Source organism: Colletotrichum siamense, assembly GCF_013390195.1.
Source record: "Colletotrichum siamense strain Cg363 chromosome Unknown KSG_Cg363_contig02, whole genome shotgun sequence".
Classification (NCBI taxonomy): domain Eukaryota; kingdom Fungi; phylum Ascomycota; class Sordariomycetes; order Glomerellales; family Glomerellaceae; genus Colletotrichum; species Colletotrichum siamense.
This window is the reverse complement of record NW_023501015.1, coordinates 3,855,273-3,873,214: the sequence shown is the minus strand read 5'-3', so window position 1 is coordinate 3,873,214 and position 17,942 is coordinate 3,855,273. Positions and strand designations below refer to the sequence as shown.

The 17,942-nt window shown below is 54.0% G+C and overlaps 4 protein-coding genes across 4 annotated transcripts; 2 read left to right on the top strand and 2 right to left on the bottom strand.

Moving 5' to 3' along the window:
* Positions 1–2,516: 2,516 nt before the first annotated feature.
* Positions 2,517–3,545, top strand: GRE2-1 (NADPH-dependent methylglyoxal reductase GRE2; the record flags this gene model as incomplete). The annotated part of the gene is made up of 1 exon (XM_036634832.1): positions 2,517–3,545. The coding sequence occupies one exon, from the start codon at positions 2,517–2,519 to the stop codon at positions 3,543–3,545; it is 1,029 nt and encodes a 342-aa protein (XP_036499200.1).
* Positions 3,546–3,812: 267 nt separating this feature from the next.
* Positions 3,813–4,665, bottom strand: inhA-2 (Isonitrile hydratase; the record flags this gene model as incomplete). The annotated part of the gene is made up of 2 exons (XM_036634831.1): positions 3,813–3,968; positions 4,030–4,665. 2 exons carry the CDS (start codon positions 4,663–4,665, stop codon positions 3,813–3,815), a joined length of 792 nt encoding a protein of 263 aa, XP_036499201.1.
* A 2,516-nt stretch (positions 4,666–7,181) lies between these two features.
* Positions 7,182–9,150, bottom strand: CGCS363_v002981 (uncharacterized protein; the record flags this gene model as incomplete). The annotated part of the gene is made up of 4 exons (XM_036634830.1): positions 7,182–8,030; positions 8,083–8,341; positions 8,437–8,498; positions 8,851–9,150. The coding sequence occupies 4 exons, from the start codon at positions 9,148–9,150 to the stop codon at positions 7,182–7,184; spliced, it is 1,470 nt and encodes a 489-aa protein (XP_036499198.1).
* Positions 9,151–13,386: 4,236 nt separating this feature from the next.
* CGCS363_v002980 (Protein WBSCR14-like protein) lies at positions 13,387–14,805 on the top strand (the record flags this gene model as incomplete). The annotated part of the gene is made up of 2 exons (XM_036634829.1): positions 13,387–13,429; positions 13,502–14,805. The coding sequence occupies 2 exons, from the start codon at positions 13,387–13,389 to the stop codon at positions 14,803–14,805; spliced, it is 1,347 nt and encodes a 448-aa protein (XP_036499199.1).
* Positions 14,806–17,942: the final 3,137 nt, after the last annotated feature.

Genomic DNA, 17,942 nt, shown 5'->3' with positions numbered 1-17,942 from the left:
CCAGCTAATGAAACGCCTTGCCTGGTCCATGAGGCACTTCCTCGACTCGGCTGATTTTAGCTCATCATAGATAATGGGCGAGAAGGGCCGTTTAACACTCCGTTCTCGGTCATCCAATATGGACCGCTCCTGATTTGGATCCGACTTCCGCTCCCTCGTCTGTGTTGGAACATGTTGGAACCATGTGCACAAAAATACACATCCACCGCTGCTGCAATTCCATTTCTGGGTACTGATACGCCATCGCCAACTTGGTGTACATGCGAGGTACATCGAATCAGTTCAGTCCTGTTGCCATTCGGGCCTTGGCCTGCCGCTTGATTGCAAACCCGGTCCATCAAAACAGGGCTGGTGCCATTCCGGCTTGGGTGGGGTCCGAGATCTGCTCACGACTCCCCCAACCCAATGAGCTAACAAGCCAGAACGCCTGGCCCGAAGCGCCGGAGCATCACGGCTTCATCGGCCCCCAGAGCTCCTGGCTTCGCCTATGTCGTCTTGCAACTCCCGAGTATATCGGGACTGACGATGGCCGCTACCGAGGATACCCGTCAACGTCAATGCCGCGGTCTTTGTGTTTGCCGCCGGTCCCTCTGACGCCCGCCAGCTGGCGGCGCCACGGCCAAGATTGGATCATTTTGCATGGTCTGAACATCGATCGACCTGGCATGATATGACTCTACCGTCACTTTCCCTCCACCAACGACACGTACGATATGTACCCCTGAGGAGCATCCTGGTCCTTTCCGTGTACAGTAAACAAGGTGGTTGAGCCGCTCGGCCAAATTCTTCAGCTAGCTTCCTCATAAGCCTGCTAGAGCTGTCCAAAATCAGACGAGCAGATTTTGTCAGATCATAAGACTCTTCACTGCTTACATTTGCCTCTGGCTTACAAACTTGACATGCCAAGGGCGCAGGCTGTGCGGTCAACGTTGAAACTTGCGATATGCCACTGCTCATCTGGCCGTGCTCCCATGGCCTCGATAGGGACGTCGTTGTCTTCCTAGTTCACCTTTACCAGGGTGCGTCCGACTTACATGGAGCACGGCTACGGGAACGTAGTCGTCCAAGCATCGAGCTGGCCCCGTTTGCCGCCAGCCGCCCCGGAATGATGCGCCCTCGTCGAGGTTCGACCCGACCTACCCCAGATTTCCGCTCCGGTTCCGGTTCCTCCCGACCGCTGCCCCGATGCCATACATTAAGCTACCGTTTGCCGAGCCGGGGTACAGGAGCGCGTGCCTGGAGATCTGGAACCTCGTCTCATCTAGCAGCGATTAGCCTCAGAGACTCTTCAACGACCTGGGGTTCGTGTCCAATCCAGTGGGTCGCTTGGCAGCCGCGGCTGGACAACCGGGACGTTGCGGGCGTGTAAGTCGGGAACGTCGTCAGCGCTGGCAGCTTGGTCCTGCAAATCGCAATCCACCTTCCGGCTTGCATAATCAGTGGGCTCTCCTTCTTGCGGTTACCGCGGGAGGCCTCGTGCCTGAGTGACAGCGGCATCACGAATGGAACTCGGGATCTATCATGATCCTGCTTGAGGACGAGTAGCCTGGCGGAGCTCGATTCGACTATGCTCATTGGCCAGAGATATGCGTGAGGCGTGTATCTTTAATCGTGTGACCATGATATCTGGGCCCCTTGCGCTTGGAAAAGTAATCTAGATGAGATCTTGGGCTCAAGTATTTCGAGGTTTCCGTCTCGGTGAGCAGCGTTCACCTTAGGTGGACCCGACATACACCGAGAAACCCTCCACCGGTGGTGTTCGGCTTTGGTGTGGTAAATTTGACGTAAAATAGGCCGATGACGTCGGCCCAAGTCGGGATTACTAATGTGCACAAGTTGTGCAGTTATGCAACACCAGAAGCAGACAATTGCTGACCACCTCCAGTGCAGCTGCCGCCATTGGACCCCCACGGTCCCCCACGACCAGCTTATCGCCGCAACTTCACCTTGAGAACTTCGGCGAAAAGCCCGTTGTCGACGACACTCGACTCTCACTTGAAGACTTAAGGCCGGACTACATTTCGGACATCACAACCTTACATACAGTTGTCGACTGGACAATTCGTCTTACCAAGCCATCGCTTACTCATTCCCAAAGAAGCTGCTGTTTACACGGGTGAGATTTCATCCGTCTCGGGGAAATTGAATGGAGCATTGCGATTCAGGATGACCAAGTGGTCAAAACAGTTACCGTAAACAGCGACTTCAGAGCCGCAAGGTCGTCTGCTTATCCACAATGTGTATTAACAATCCCTCCGAATGGTGTCATCTTGAATGCCATCCGCTGCGTTGCAAGTGCCGGACTGGAGTACGACGTTGGGGCCTACGGGGTCGCCGTCAAGGCTCTATACTGCGAATCATCATGAAGTGAGACGGTGCTTATGACTCGCAAGGTATTGCTTCAAGAGTATATAATGAAGCTCAAAGTCGGGCAGAAGAAATGATGTGACATCCAGGAACACAGATCCAACAAACGAAGTTAACTCGCACAACCAAACGCAAACACCTACATCGCAATGGCATCCACACAAACACTCCTGGTGACCGGCGCCAACGGTTACATTGGCACCCACGTGGTCGGTCTCGCCCTCGAGCGCGGCTACAAGGTTCGCGCCACGGCCCGGTCCGAATCCTCCTTTGCCAACCTCCGCTCAACCTTCCCCGAAGCCGCTTCGTCAGACCGCCTCACCTTCGCCATCGTCCCGGATATCACTAAGCACGAGTCCTACAAAGACGCCCTCGCCGGCGTGACTGGCATCGTCCACACAGCGTCCCCTTTCATCGTCGACCCCAAGGACAACGAGGTCGACCTCCTTCAACCCGCCATCAACGGCTCCGTCGCCATCCTCGAGGCCGCGAAGCAGTATGGCGCCCAAGTAAAGAGCATCGCCAACGTCTCATCGTTCGCGTCCGTCATCGACCTGTCACAGGGCTACCGCGCGGGATATGTCTACACCGAGAAGGACTGGAACCCCATGACGTACGAGGAGGCGGCCAAGACGGACAGCGGCGTGGCGGCGTACTGCGCTTCCAAGGGACTCGCTGAGAGCGCGATGTGGAAGTGGATGGGCGAGAACAAGGATGCCGCCTTCACACTGGCCAACATCTGCCCTCCTTGGGTATTTGGTCCCTACCTGGGCAAGCTCGACCTCAACCGGTTGGCGACGTCGGTCGGTCTCTTGTGGAAGCTGGTTGGCGCCGCGTCGGTCTTCCCGACGGACTTTGCCGCATCAACGGACGTCAAAGATGTTGCCCAGGCTCTGCTCAACGCCATTGAGAGACCCGAGGCTGCTGGTGAGAGATTCATCATCGGTACGCACTTTGACTGGCAGACCGCGGCGGACATCCTTCGCGAGCAGGTCCCTGAGTTGAAGAGCAGGGTTCCGGAAGGCCGTCCAGGGTATGGCAAGATCGAGGAGACCTACACCATCGACACTAGCAAGGCGGAGAAAGTTCTGGGGATCAAGCCTACCCCTCTCGAGGTCACGCTCAAGGAGAGCATTCACCAGATGCTCGCCGCCGAGAAGGCGTCCAAGTCTGCTTGAACTGAGGGAACTTCACAGTAAAGCAACAGCATATCACGTGTAACGATTAGCGAAGGTGTATGGGAAACTTTGGCCTGTATTCATCAGATAGACCTGAATTCTAATGGCTCTCGGGCCAAATCTCTGCTTCATCCCTGCACCTCGGTGCAGTGTTCTCTTTCGAAAGAAAATCCTCGCTTGCTATGCATCTTGTATGCAACCAACTCCCAAGAAGAAATGAAACCCAAACGATCAAAAAATCCCAAAACCAAGATTCTTCGTTCTTGCTTAGTTGTTGGTGTGAGGAACGCTCCAGATGTCGGTGAAGACATCGTCGTCGGCGGCGAGCGGGGTGTGCTCCATGGTGTTGGCGATGAGGGTGCTCTGGTTCTGGCCGTAGATCTCGGCGACGAAGGCGTAGGTGAGATCCAAGCTGGAGGTGACCTATATCTCACGTCAGTAAGAAGTTCCTTTGCCTATTGAACTGAGTTGAAGATGAACTTACACCAGAGGAAGACCAGATGTTGCCGTCAATGACGTAGCGAGCTGGGGCAACCCAGTTCACCTTGGGGCCGAAGGCAGTCATCTGGGCCCAGGCGCGCTTGTTGGTGGTGGCACGCTTGCCGTCGAGGACACCAGCGCGGGCAGCGAGGCTGGCGCCGGTGCAGATGGTGATGAGGTACTTGACCTTGGGGTACGTCTCCTTGATGTACTCGACGATGGGTTCGAGGCCGGCAGTGCGGACGCCGGGGCCGCCGGGGACGATGAGGACGTCGAGGTCAAGGTCGTCGGCGAAGGTGGCGGTGGGCTGGATGACGGGCCAGAAGTTGGAGCCGAACTTGTTGAGGGTCGGGTCACTGGCGTTGACGACGCCGGCGATGATGGGGTCCATGGTGGGCGCGATGAGGTGGACGTTCATGTTGTAGGCGTGGGCGTTGAGCTGGAGGACGTCGAGGGGGCCCCAGATGTCGATCATGTCCAGGCCGTTGAAGATGAGGGCGCCGTAGTTGACCGGGAGGGCGGCGGTGCAGTTGGTGCCATTGGCGGCGCGGGTGGTGATGGTGTCCACGCGCGCCTGGACAGGGTTGCCGGCGACCACGGCAGTGAGCGAGGCCGCGATGATGGAGATGGTGAACTTCATTTTCGGCGGTTAAGCACTGCTTGAGGTATGGGGGTTATGGTGTTTTGTGAAGTTTCTGTTTGTGGGAGAAGAAAAATCGCAGAGCCCAGGTGAAGGCGAGAAGTGAAATTTCAAAGGTGAGTGAGTGAGGTGAAAGGCCTGGGGAAGGGAAGAGAGAGAAAGGAAGGTGGGTAAAGGAAAGGACCCTGGTCTCTAGCGCTTTGTTTTTCTCCAGAGGGTGTGATCAGTGGGCAGCATGTTCTTATACGTTCAATACTCTGCAATACGAAGAGTATTCCATATCTGTCTTTCAGCCTTCCTCCAGGGCCAAGGAAAGAGGTTCAGGGAGGGGACCGGGGCCGGCATTCGGAATCAGATTGCCCACGCAGGCAGCCCCGACCCGAAGGAACGGCGCGATGTGATCCACGCCAGGGATCCTCGTTTCGGTTGTATCACTGGCTTCTAGGAAACATTCCTCTGTATGCTGTCTGTCTGTTTGCATAGGCTGAGCGATTTTGAGGGTATTTTCCTCCCTTTTCTTCTTAGGACTTGGCTCTGCAGTCGTCTCCTTACTTGCTTCTTTGATCTGGTCTAAAACGCATGGCATTCTGCCAAGCGCGAGAGCTGGTTTGCCAAAGAAACTGTGTGACTGCCTGGCAATCAACTGTTGGTTGTTGTACGTTGCAGGGGGTCCCGGAAACAACACAAAGGGCAACGTCGAGTTATTGAAAGGGGCTGTTGCGGCGGGGGAGCCTCCGGAATACCTCGTGGGAATCTGCGCCAAGCTTTGCCTTTTAATATCGAATGGAGGCTCCAATTGGCCCATTGCGATGATGGCTGCTGATACCCAGATGACAGAAGCAAAAATGATCCCCCTTTTTGAGAAGAATCTGCGCCAGAGGCTTTTGACATTTTCGTGGCAGCTGAGCAGATGTGGACTTGGCAATAGACATTACCAGCTTCTACCGCGCAGTGTGCGGTGCCCAAGTTTGCGAATATGGCCGCTGCAAGTCTTGGTCCGCTGCTTGCTGCCCAAGATTTGGCTTGCCATTCGTAAAATGGGTCAACATTGCGTATTATGCTCCATTTCTAACGGTCGAGTAGCCAGGGTAATTGCCGGTTCCGAAGGGTCCAATCATTGCAATCAATAATGCTTTTGTAGATTCTCGCCTGCCGACGCTATCGTCCTACAACGTCAACGTCGCAGCACGGAAGCCCACAATCAACTCTGATTGCCGAGCAGAGCTTGAATCATGCAAAGACATGGGAACTAAGTTTGCCAGTTCAATTGAAGGGTAGAAGCCAAGGCGTAGGATTGGACGAGGTAAATGACCAGTGGGCCTCTTCGCCGGGGGTCGTTACTTGATTGCGGTGGGCGGCCGTGGCGGCGGGGTCCCGGCCCCGCCCCAGGACGCTTATCCCCGAGAAACTCAAACCCGGCCCCGAGATGGATCGGCGCCGGCAATGAGCTACGCCCGTAGTCCGTCGATTCGCCGACCACAGCATACGCAATCATGACCTTGGCGATGTCGTCGCACCGATAACGGAGTCGATCTATCAGAACTTCGTTGGATGGTAGCCCGGCAGCGGTGTTGAGCTATCATTATGAATGTGTCCAACTGGTGATCACCTGGGCTGATTGTCCTCTATTTGGGAACTGTTTGATTCTTCGGGGACATTTGGAATGAAGAAAAGGGTTTCACGTTACGTCGAATGGTAGTCCACATGCCCAGACTAGGCGCAAACGACGAAGCAAACGGAAGTGGAAATGAATGCCAAAATGGCAGACGAGGCGGGGTTTAAATGGAATTCACGATCTTCAGGAAAAAGAGAAATGCAAAATAAACTGACTGATTCTCCTGTGTCTACGCTGCTATGCTTCTCAAGTACTTAATCACTCCCCTTACAGACGATGATAATAGAGCTCACAAGTGCTTAGATAAGAGTAGTAGAAAGAACAATAATGAGAGTAACAAAAGCAATAATCATGTAATAAGAACGACGATAGTAGAGACGACGACGATAACGACGACGGCGGCGGCGATAGTAAGATGCATGCTTGCAGGAGAAGTAATCGCAGTAGCACAAGAAAAAAGTCAGTCGCGTCTAAAAATGGAGGTTCAGATATGAGCAAAAAAGAAATCTGTGATAGCACGACCTGGTTTCGATCCAGGGACCTCTGGGTTATGAGCCCAGCGCTCTACCCCTGAGCTACCGTGCTTGCTGCTTGTTGGAAATTCACGACCACAATTGCCTCAAGACACACGCAGTGGAGAGTGTGCTGTGACTCATTCGTGAACCTGGACGGTGACTGGATTGTGGGTGAGGCCAAAATTCGGCCCCAACCCGTCGCCCACCACATCTATGAACCTTGTGTGTACAACCCTTTGGAAACTCCACTCTTGAAACCGAAATGCTCTATCCAACTGACATTACAACAAAGTACAACGGAACCAAATCTTCAATCATATGCCCCATGTTCTATACCATCTTGCACCCCTCTATCCGGCTTGTGCCCATGATGCTAAGATCCAACTCTAGTTGCGCAACACCAAACCAAGTACACTACCAAGAACACCTCTTACACGCTTTGGGTTCTCCAAGATGCAGGTAAATACTACCGCCGTGCTAGCAGCAAACACAACCGTCTCTCTCCACTGCTTGTCCATGCCATACCGGCGTGGCAGCAGCGTAGCCATGGCTCGGGGGGCAACGAAGAGAGCCATGTCCTTCTGACGGCTTTGCGTCTCGACGAGAACGCTCCAGCCGCAGAGACAGCACCCCGTGCCGACGCAGAATCCCGCGTCGATCGTCTGTCTTGCGTCCCGGTCCTTGCCAATGATGTGAGGCCCAAGTCGGGTCCTCGCGAGGCAGACGCCATAATAAAACAAGGTAATGTATGTTCCTAAGAATGCCGACGACCGCGATGCGGAGAGCAAAGCCCGTACGAGGCTCTTCTTGTTGATGGGCCCCCGTACGAGGAGCGCCATGCTCAGCGGGAGGTACATGGCCATGGACCACTTCCACGACCGATAGAAACGGCTCAACGCATGGAGCTCGCACGACGGACCGACACCCATGTGGACCATCTCGCAGGGAATGGGGACGGATTTTGCTGGGTCTCCCCAGTCCATCGGCCACTTGTACTTGGCGCACATGCCCTGAAGCAACTCTGCCTGTCCAGTATCTTTGCCGTAGATGAGCTTGCCATCACGCAGCCTTTGGAGAGCTTCAATCAGCCGCATGTCTACGTTTGCCGCCGAGCTGATCCATTTGTTGTAAGCAATTGGGAGCCTGGAGGGGTTGTAAAACCACGCCCACATGATCAGAGCACATGAGGAGACGAATAAGCATGGGTCAGTGAACCTGCCGATGATTGACTCAACCTGGCGAGCATGAGTACGAATGGTAACTGTTGTCGGAAGCATTTGGTCTTACCGTCGTCCATTTGCCCTGAGCTACGCGACGTGCACGCCTACGAGACCATACTTCGCCCACCAGCACATCGAGAGCTCGAGTGAGTGTGAATAGGGTCAAGTCGAGTGTTCGCCCGGCGTAGCGTATCTCCTTCTCCTGGACTCCAGGCGGAGCATCGGACTTGACTGGAACTACTTCTGTGAACCCCGCAGTCTTCTTCGACTGCAGGAGCTTCAGACTAAACCAGGCGGCAATGAAGGTGGCGCTGCATCTTGCAAGCCTGGACCCGAGTTAGAATTTGCCAACACCAGACGAACCCCACAACACGAGACTCGGCGCTTCTCGACAGCGGGCCATCATATCAGATCTACATACCTCACACGCGTAGCCTCACTGAGGCTTTTCGCAGTCTGCTCAAGAAGCCTCCGAAGTGGTTCCTATCATAGTATCTCAGCAATCAATACAAGCCAAAGGATCCAGCCAAAGAAAGCCAGGACGCCAAGCCAAGCCAGTGAGATGAGTTGCAGACGTCCTATAGAAAGAGATGAATGCAAGGGACGCAGTGTGCTTTGACTAGCCTACAACCAGCAGCATTAAAGGCTGAAGATGACCAAAGATTGGACTCTTCGTCTTATCAACGGCAGGGCTAATGGCAAAGACGGCTTTTGAAGTTCGCATGTCGTCTTGTTGCCACACAGTTGAGGGGTCTAGCCTCAGCTGAAGACACGACGATCCACCTTCTCACATAGCCGGCGTCCGAGTCCGTCTCACTGGTGTCTAGTGACATACCTCTAACAGAGAGCCACCACCAACGATGACGGCGCAAAACGTAGGGAAACGTTGTGGATCGAGGCCGGCGAAGACTATTCGCCTCAGTTGCGCCACGAACCCAGCGCATTGCTTTTCATCAGTCCCGTTTTTGCGGCGCCTCTTGGTGATGTACTGCAGCAACAGGGTCAAGATCCTGGGGCCGACGGCGGAGGCATAGCCCAGCAAATAGGCCCGCAGGAGGGGCCGTAGGATTGGCGGAATTCCCTGGAGCTCGAGCAGGCCATTCCGGCGGATTGGCATCTGACTCCGAGGTAGCATTGCGGAGGGACGAGATGCGACGGCAGCCATGAGGCTTCGGCGTCAGTGCCGGCAGATGGACTGGCACTGTTCCTGATCATAGAATCAGCGATCTGTATCAAAAACAGAGGATGCGTCTGTGCATTGGATACGCGATGATGTAACCGTACAATGGAGTGAAAAGCAACCGGCCGAATGAGACTTTGGTGGGATGTATTGTGTGTGAATAGGATATGTGGCTGGAGACAAGGGGTGCTACCCCAGGCAAAGGAAGGGCCAGCAATGAGTGATGGCAGGGCGGCGCAGAAACGGTCGAGCTGTGGTAAGGCATAAGGTAAGGATGGATGGTTGGTCGGGTAGGTTAGGTCAGGTATGGTATGGGGGAGAGGCGCGGCAAGCGGACAACCCGCTTCGCATAGTAGGTATGAATCATGCCGGTTGGAGGCATCTAGGTAGTGTAGGCACGAAAGGTCTTTTTGGTTATTAAGAGCAAGTGTCTCTCGGCACTGCCCGGCGATTCCTTCACTTGAGGATTGCCAGATGCCTCGGGCCATGGACGCGTCCTGCAGGAGGAGTGCCTGGGCAAGTACAACAATGGGAGGTAGCAGGGGGCGGATATGTACTCCGCAGTAAGGTAGGTGGATGAGCAGCAGGACCGCGAACTTATGGGCGCGTCTTACCAGGGTAAGGTGAGCTGGTTGTGCGACCTAGAGGATGTTTGCCAATTGGCTTCGTGGGGTCTCGTGACGGCGGTTCGTCTGCCGCCAACCCTCGAGTGCCAAGGGCAGGGCAAGAACAGTGCCCAATATCGAAAAGTATCGCGTACCTTGCGTACTAAGAGATGAATAGGCGGGAATGAAATAAGAAATTGTGGGGAAGGCAACGTGTGTCCCACGATGTGACGGAGTGACGGAGGTTGCAGACCTCAGAAAGTGAGAAGACGGGGAGGCGGGGAGGCAGGGGGGGAAGAATTGCTCTCCGAGAAGCATGTGTCGATTGGATACTTCGGCAGGTAGGTTGGAGGAAGGTCGGATGTGGCAAGCGTGACCGAGAGACTTTGATGACTGGGCTGCCACTGACTGTACTGCGTAAGGTAGTGTACCTTCACCTGGGCAGTCTGCCACAGCCTGAAATTAGCGGGCTGCAATTGGCTGGAGAGGTCACAGAGGGAAATCAGGTGGTCTGTCACGCTGGTATTCACGCTGACAGCCAGGAAGTGCGCGGTAACGACTTGGCGCAGGTGCACCAGAAGAGGGTTAGGCGCAGCAATCCATGCGAGTGCGACGGGCTCAAAGAAGAAAAGACTTCACAGCGAGTCTGAAGTTTGTGTGGTTGACAGGAGACCTGAAGGGAACGGTGTTTTGCGTTGGCTCGGCAGATGGAGAGCGATGCTGAGCTGTGCTGGACAGGGGAGGCCTTGCTTGCCTTTGGACTCCCGGCTCGATCAGTGCGATCGACCGGCCGTCAGAATCTGAAGTGCAGTGTCTTGCCTTGCCGTCGGCGCTTGTTCCTCTTGCCTGGAGGAATTGACAGTTTGGGAAGTTGACAAGTTGGAATCAAGAGTAGCAGGCTGGGACGGCCAGCCGTTTCGTATCGGCCGAGGCGGTGATTTGTTTCTTTGTTTGGTGCCGTTCTGCTAGACCACCTGGCATTAGCTTGAGGCCCCTTTGGAGGCAGCTGGACCGTTCAGAGTGTCTGTGAGGTGCCTTAGTGTAATCCGTCGGCCGCTAGTCTACACGTTCCATGCCTGGGACTACGACTTGAGGCAGGCAGGCAGGCAGGAGGCGAGACTCGAAAGGATCGAGACAGATGCAGAGCAGAGGCAGAACGGAGACGGAGTCGGAGGCAGAGACAAAGACAGAGATGCGACTGCAACAACGTTGGAGCGGCAATGTCATTCAATTGGACGGCGACAAGCGCAACTTGCAACTGGTCCGTAGCGCGGAGCGAGGCGAGACGAGAGCGGTGTAACAGATCTAGTTCCAAGCGACAGATGGAAGCAACGAGTTTGGCCGAAAGATGGGCAAAATGGGCAGCAAATTCGCAAACTTGTCGCGGCCAAACGGCGTCAAGGGAAAGGAAGGTGTCGGGTGCGGATGGAACTAAGAAAGCTACCCCAAGGGCTGGGGAAAGCTTGGAGGTTCGATGATGCGGAGCACCGGTACAAAGTACTTGTCGCGCCAAGCCTAGAACGGCAAGGTGGAGGGTATTTCCTGGGGCGAGGGAGGGAGAGTTGACAGAAGACAGCGGGAGGAAGGAGGAGGAGAGGAGAGGAGACATTGAGACACTTGAGGGTCGAGAAAGCTCCGAGTTGGCATGTGATGCCGCTGTATGTGAATAAGCCCGCTACGCCTCGGAGGCGCGCCGGTCGAGCTGCCTAGATGGGTAGCATGGGTAGATGCATGACACATTGTCTGCGAGTGCCCAATCATATGTGCCTCCTGGCTGCTGTCATCCGCCGCTGAATCAGCACCGTTTGGATGATTCCCCCGGTTGTCTCATGTCCGCACGATCCGACGGTCTCCACAGGCCAATCGTTGGGCGCAGGGAATAAGAAAAAAAAAAAAAGAGACACAAAAAACCGACAACGAAGAAGGACCGCCGACTCAGGGCCCTCTGCTGGCCACCACCTGCCTGCCTACCTAATTCCAGCAGCTGCAGCTGGCACTAACTGCGGAGGCGTGCAGCTCGCTGCAGGTGACCGTGACCGTGCCGGGCTTCCACACCCCCTCCTCTCAGGTCTCAACAACCCCCCCGGTCAACAACCAACAGGGGGAAGCCGTTTGGATTGCTTGGTGCCCCAGACACTCATTCTTTTTCGACTCAGCAGCAGCGCCTTGATTTCCTGCTCGTCATTTTTCCGCAGCTAAAACCACGGGGTCTTTCGAGCCCTCCGTCCTGGGCCCGTGACCATCGCTTCCCTTAACCCTGATCTTATCTCGGGTCCCATTTGACAAGAGGAACGGGAAGACACCCTCAATTGCTTGCTGCAGCTAGCTCCTGGCCCGGGCATGCAAGCAACAAGTCAAGTACACTTCACTCGTACAGGGCGCGAACGAACGGGTGAAAAGACAGAAGCCGCTCGGCTTGACCATCAGCACCACCCAGCGTCAGGTCAGAATCAGATTCCGCACCCGCACCAACATCAGCGCGTCTATGTTCGTCAGAGAATGCTGCATTGCCCCAAGTGAACTCGGGCTCGCATCCGATCTTCGACAAACACACACGTACCCCCGTCCACCTCTTGGCCCCGTCACTCTCAGGCTCAGGCTCAGGCCAGACCAGACTGCGCTGTCGACCTTCTTCGCCAGCTGCTCAACACGTCTCAAGGGTCTTCTTATTCTTAGCCCTGCATGGGCCGCATTAACGTCCGCCATTCGGGGTAGACCTTGGACATCTTCGTCCATGAGCTCAATCCAGACGCTGCACTGCTACACCTTCCGCACCTCCTCTGCCAAGCCAAGCCGAGCCAGCTGTGTGTTGCTTTCTAGGTCAGGTCAGGTCTGCTTTGCTCTGCGCTGCTCTTGCTCTGCTCTGCCTCCCAGGTCCTTACCTCGCCTCGCGCCTCGCCTCACCTCACCTAACCTCACCTCAACTTCCTTACCTGGCACGGCTGCCTTCGTCTCGCACGCCCGTCCTCTCAACACCACCGTCCATTCTGCCCACCCCTCACTCCCCCGCTCTTCAGACGAGCGAGAAGAGGCAAACACGCCTTTCCTGGCAAAGCACTAGAAATCCAGAAACTCGGTGCGGCGCCTAAGCGCAGCCACCACCCCACCGCCGCCTCTACGTAACCTGACGAGCACGACTCTGGCCTCTTCCTGCTCTACCACGGCGCGCTCCTAAAGACGGCAAACATACCCACCAGCCTCTTCCAGTCTCCCGCCAAACTGTTCCAACTACTTCTTACTGCTGCTGCCACAACAACAAGCCGCCACCCCACCATATCACAAGACAGACGAAAGACTGCCCGACATCTTAACGTCTTCCGCACGCCCTATCTCAGCTAGGCGGGCCTTTCGTATACAGATTGGACGCACTGCACTTTCCGCTCGAAACACGTTCCTCCTGCCATGTGCCTATAGTATATCGACAGCCCCAGAGGAATGCGCATATCCACCGCCGAGCCGTCCGTCTTCATTCTTACACAAACCGAGCCTCTGTACCGTTCGTCTCTCCCCGGCGAAATCACCAGTCTCGACGACTCTCGTCCCGTTGCCACAAGACGCATCCATGCTCGCCATACAACGTCCCAGGATGGGTTCGACGCAGCCGTCAGACCCCAATTTGCCCTTCGGCTGTATGAACCCACGTCTTCCATTCTCACCCAGTGCTACCGGTTGTGGTAAATGCTAACATCGTCTTCCTCCAGATGCCGTTGACGCTTCCTTCCAAGACTTCAACCTCGATCCTCCTCCCGAACCCGCTCCAGGCGCACCCATCCTGACCGCAGATGACTCGAAGTTATTGAGTTCCTTCTTCGAAGACCTTGGAGCGGACCAGTATAACATCCCTTCGTACGGAGAAGGCCTCAACTTCAGCGATGCTTGGCTAGAACTACCACCCGCCTTCATGGGGACGGCCACGTCTTTTGGCCAGTCCCCAGCACCACCTTTGGCCTCCCCAGGCCACATAATACCACACACCGATTTCCCTGACATGATGTCTATGGGCTCAAACTTGATGCCCCCACCGCCACCACCTCCTCAGCAGCAGCATCAGTCTCTCGACCAGCACCATTCGGCCGATGTTCTGGCAGCTGCCACATTACTACAGAATGGATCTTCATCAAGATCCAACAACACAAGTTCCAGCGCAATGTTCAGCAACAACAACCGAGACGTGACGCATTCCCTGGGCCCTCCGGTGGGCCACCTAAGGCACCAGCCCATGGAGGATTTCAAACGAGCAGAGCGAGGTAGCGTTGCTCAGACCGACCTGACCGAAAACCACGACGGCACCTTCGCAGATATGTTCTTCGGCCCGGCGCCCGGCGAAAGAGTGAATACCCAACGAACGAGCCAGGCTCCGATCGATATCCAGTGGGGTACAGACGCCCGGTTTGGCCGCTCCGATGCCTTCGTTCCTGACCCGAAAGAATCATACGACGCCCTGTCAAAGGGCCAGCTGAGATACATGGAATGTCTGGAACGGAGTGAAAGCACAAACAATACACGCCCTCCAAGCCCCAATGGCGAACACGCTTTAGGGAAGGGACACAGCCGGAAATCTTCCGAGGTCTTAAAAAAGGAGGAGGATGCCGACGCTCCCCCCCGCAAGAGGAGGAAAAGCAGGAACACCAAGGAAGACATCGACGAGGAGGATGAGGAGAGCGGCCCTTCCACAAAGGCAGCCCGGAAGCGAAAGACGAAGACGGAGCCTTCCGCCACACCACCAGCAGAGAATGGAACAGCGAGTCGCAGACGCAAGTCAGGGACGGGCGCCAAACCGCCCCGTGAGAACCTGACGGAGGCTCAGAAACGTGAAAACCATATCCGAAGCGAGCAGAAGCGACGGACTCTGATCAAGGAAGGCTTTGACGATCTTTGCGATCTCGTACCTGGCCTCAAAGGTGGCGGCTTCAGCAAGAGCACCATGCTTACAATGGCGGCCGAGTGGCTGGAAGATATGGTCAAGGGTAATGAGGAGCTGAAGGCTCAGCTTAACGCACTCTAGGGAAAATGACGAGGGCCAAGGTCGTCATACTACAACCAAGTGCGAGTATATATGTATATGTTGGTTCACGATACAAGCCAATTTGTTTGGAGCAGGCGTTCATCTCGTTGCAAGCAGCATCATGGGATTAGAGGGAATCAGAAACGGGAACGGCGCTCTGTGGACGTTATCCAGGTTGGTCAGGCCAGCTAATGATTATCCTGCTCATGAGGCTGGTTTCCAAGAGGGGGGATATTGGTTCAAATGCAGGCCGCCGGCGGGAGGCGACGACACGACGACTTGTGTCCGGGAGAAAATCTTACACCAAATTTATTACTAACTTATAAGGGCGGCTGCTCTTGGATACCCTTCTTAGTTCTTCACTTTTTTTTTTTTTACTCGGTCAATAAAATACTATTGAACAACATTATGCCATATAAGTTTCATGTCGCATATTGCACGGGTTCGAATGATCATGATGCTCCCTTCCAATTCTGTTGAGTTGGATCTGCCATCTCAACTTTTTGCTCCCTGTGGACTGACACAAACGCAGGCCTGCAAGGGTTGAACACGCCCAAGTCTTGGAGGTCCCTCGGGGGGAGACCAGCTTTTTTTCTGACATGTGAAAGCCAGGACCGCGTGGTGCGGATGCACCCCGCAGGTTCCTCTTTTTTTTCGATGTCGATCACGTATGCGCAACTCGCTCACTCACTCACATACCCAGGGTTGGCAAACTAGTCAGCTAGTATTTAGTCAGACTAGTGACTTAACTAGTTTAGTCAGACTTAAGTCAGCTAATCTAGTTGACTAGACTTAACTAGCCTAGTCTTAGTCACTATACTGACTTAACTAGCCTAGTCCTAGTCAAATTATAGCAGACTAGTTCTGACTAGTTAAGTTATATATAAATTAATTAAAAAACCCTTTTATTAATTAATTAGTTAATTAAATTAAATACTAATTATACTATAGTTATTAGCTATTAATATATATATATCTAATAGTTAAATATTAATAGTTTATATAAATATACTAGCTATAAAAATACTTTAATATATATACTAATAACTAGTCTAATTTAGACTAGACTAGTTAACTAGCTAGTCTAACTAGTTAGTCTACTAGTCTAGTTAAGTTAAGTCAGCTTAATAAGCTGACTTAACTTGACTAGCCTAGTATTAGTCAATAGGGTGACTTAACTAGCCTAGTCCTAGTCAGCCTGTTGACTTGACTTGACTTGACTAAATCCCAACCCTGCACATACCTAGTCGCCTTACAACACCAGATTCCCCAACCTTACCCAAACGACGGCGCTTGGCGAGGGTATATGTTTCAGCTGCTCCGTGCCTGCATCTCTGCGATATTAAGTCGGAGATGACTTCCGCATGTCTCCCGCTAGCTTACACGCAATCCCGTTCATCCATTCTGGCCCGTATCACACCCAGTGAGGTTCGTCAATGTCTTGGATGGCGGGGGAGAATGCCCGTGGTGGGGTAGAGATGGTCCCCCGGCACCCCTCTCCCGCCCCAAAAAGCGCCCGCGGTTTCTTGATCGCGGGGGAAAGATCTGAGCGGCCGGCGGTGACGGGGAATTTTTTAAACGATGGTTGGAAGATAAGGGAAAAGGGACAAAGCGGTGGACGAATGGTGTGCTATTTGGGCTGTCGGCGGCCGTGTGAATCTACTACTACTGACTACTACTCGGATCTATCTCAACTAAACCCTTATGCACCCCTTCTTCGCCCTACGGTTGGTTGGGTGGGAGGGCACGGAGGTGTGGCTTGTCTAGTTTCCTGCCAACGACGATTTTGTTGGTGTGGATGGCGGGCGTCTTAGACCTTGGGTAGGAGGGAGAGGGAGATCAGCTAATTCTAGTCAGATGGCGTTCGACTACTTTCCCTCCTTGTTTCCTTGGGCTACCGGCTAGTGCCCGTCGGTGAGGCACGCTGGGGAGGGTTTCGAAGCCGAGGTTGGTCTAGTGGTTTCTGGTGTTTGAAATAACGTGACGGCGAGAATGATCGGCGTTTGCGTCCCTCGGGGACCATCTTTCACGAGGATATTTCGGGTCGCTTTTGCGAGGGCGGGCTTTTGTTGTTGACGGTTTGACACGAAGAAGAGGCTGGCTTTCCTGATGCGGTATTCCGTGGGGGGCCACTGTTGTTGTCCGAGGAGGCTGAGTGAGGCTTCAACCGGCGAACATGGGGGTCGGTGCCCAGAGGGATGAGATGTGGCGTGAAAAGTGTCAACTGCCTGTCAGTTGGTAAAGTCCAAGCACTTTGTGTAGGTTATTTGTGTTTTCTTCTGGTTGTCATTGATTGCGCGAGAACGGATCCATCCACGCATGAACGACTACACAGCCACGTGCTCGGCTGAGTAACGCCCCGACGCCGGCGTCAAATCGGGCGTGTTATCGAGCGGAGGGACGGAAGACGGAGATGTGCCGTATGCGAGGACCAAACTTCGTTCTTGTCGTTGGGGGTTCGTGCATGATTGAGCGCCTCCGTCCCATCTCAATGCCTCGACGACAGGCGCGGGTTTTCAAGAGCGCAGAAGAGCTGAGGAACATCATGGTGCTCATGTCGATGTGATCGAACGAGATGAGCAGTGTGAGGCACAAAATGATGGAACAAACAGGTAATGGCATGAACTATATGGCGAGTGTGGCTAATCGATAAGAAAGTCTGCCTTCTCAACTCATCCTGCCATCTCAATATTGAATCGTCACTTGTCTACGATCATAACTAGAGGGGAACGCCACATGCCATCAACTCTGATGTTACTAAGCAACAGACTTCAGGAGTATCACAACTAAGAACATTCTGTACGAAGTTGCGTTTGAACATTCCTTCTTATTTGTGTTCATGATGTTTTCATCTGCCGTTGTTTGCGCTGATCGAAACCGACAATGACGCATAAAGCCGAGCGAGCGAAAGCGGCACTGTTGTCGTTCTGGATACGAAGTATCCGAGCTGCTCGCGTAAAGCTGTTTAGCCAGACTGGGACGTGACTATGGCCGATGGATAAGCTACGCGGTGCCTGTGACTACCATGCGTATTCTCATTTAGGAAGAGCAAGTGACAGAGCACAGTTCGTAGAACCAATCGCATCTGCATCGACTTGTACCAATAGTTCAAACAGCTCTTTGCAAAGTATACACAA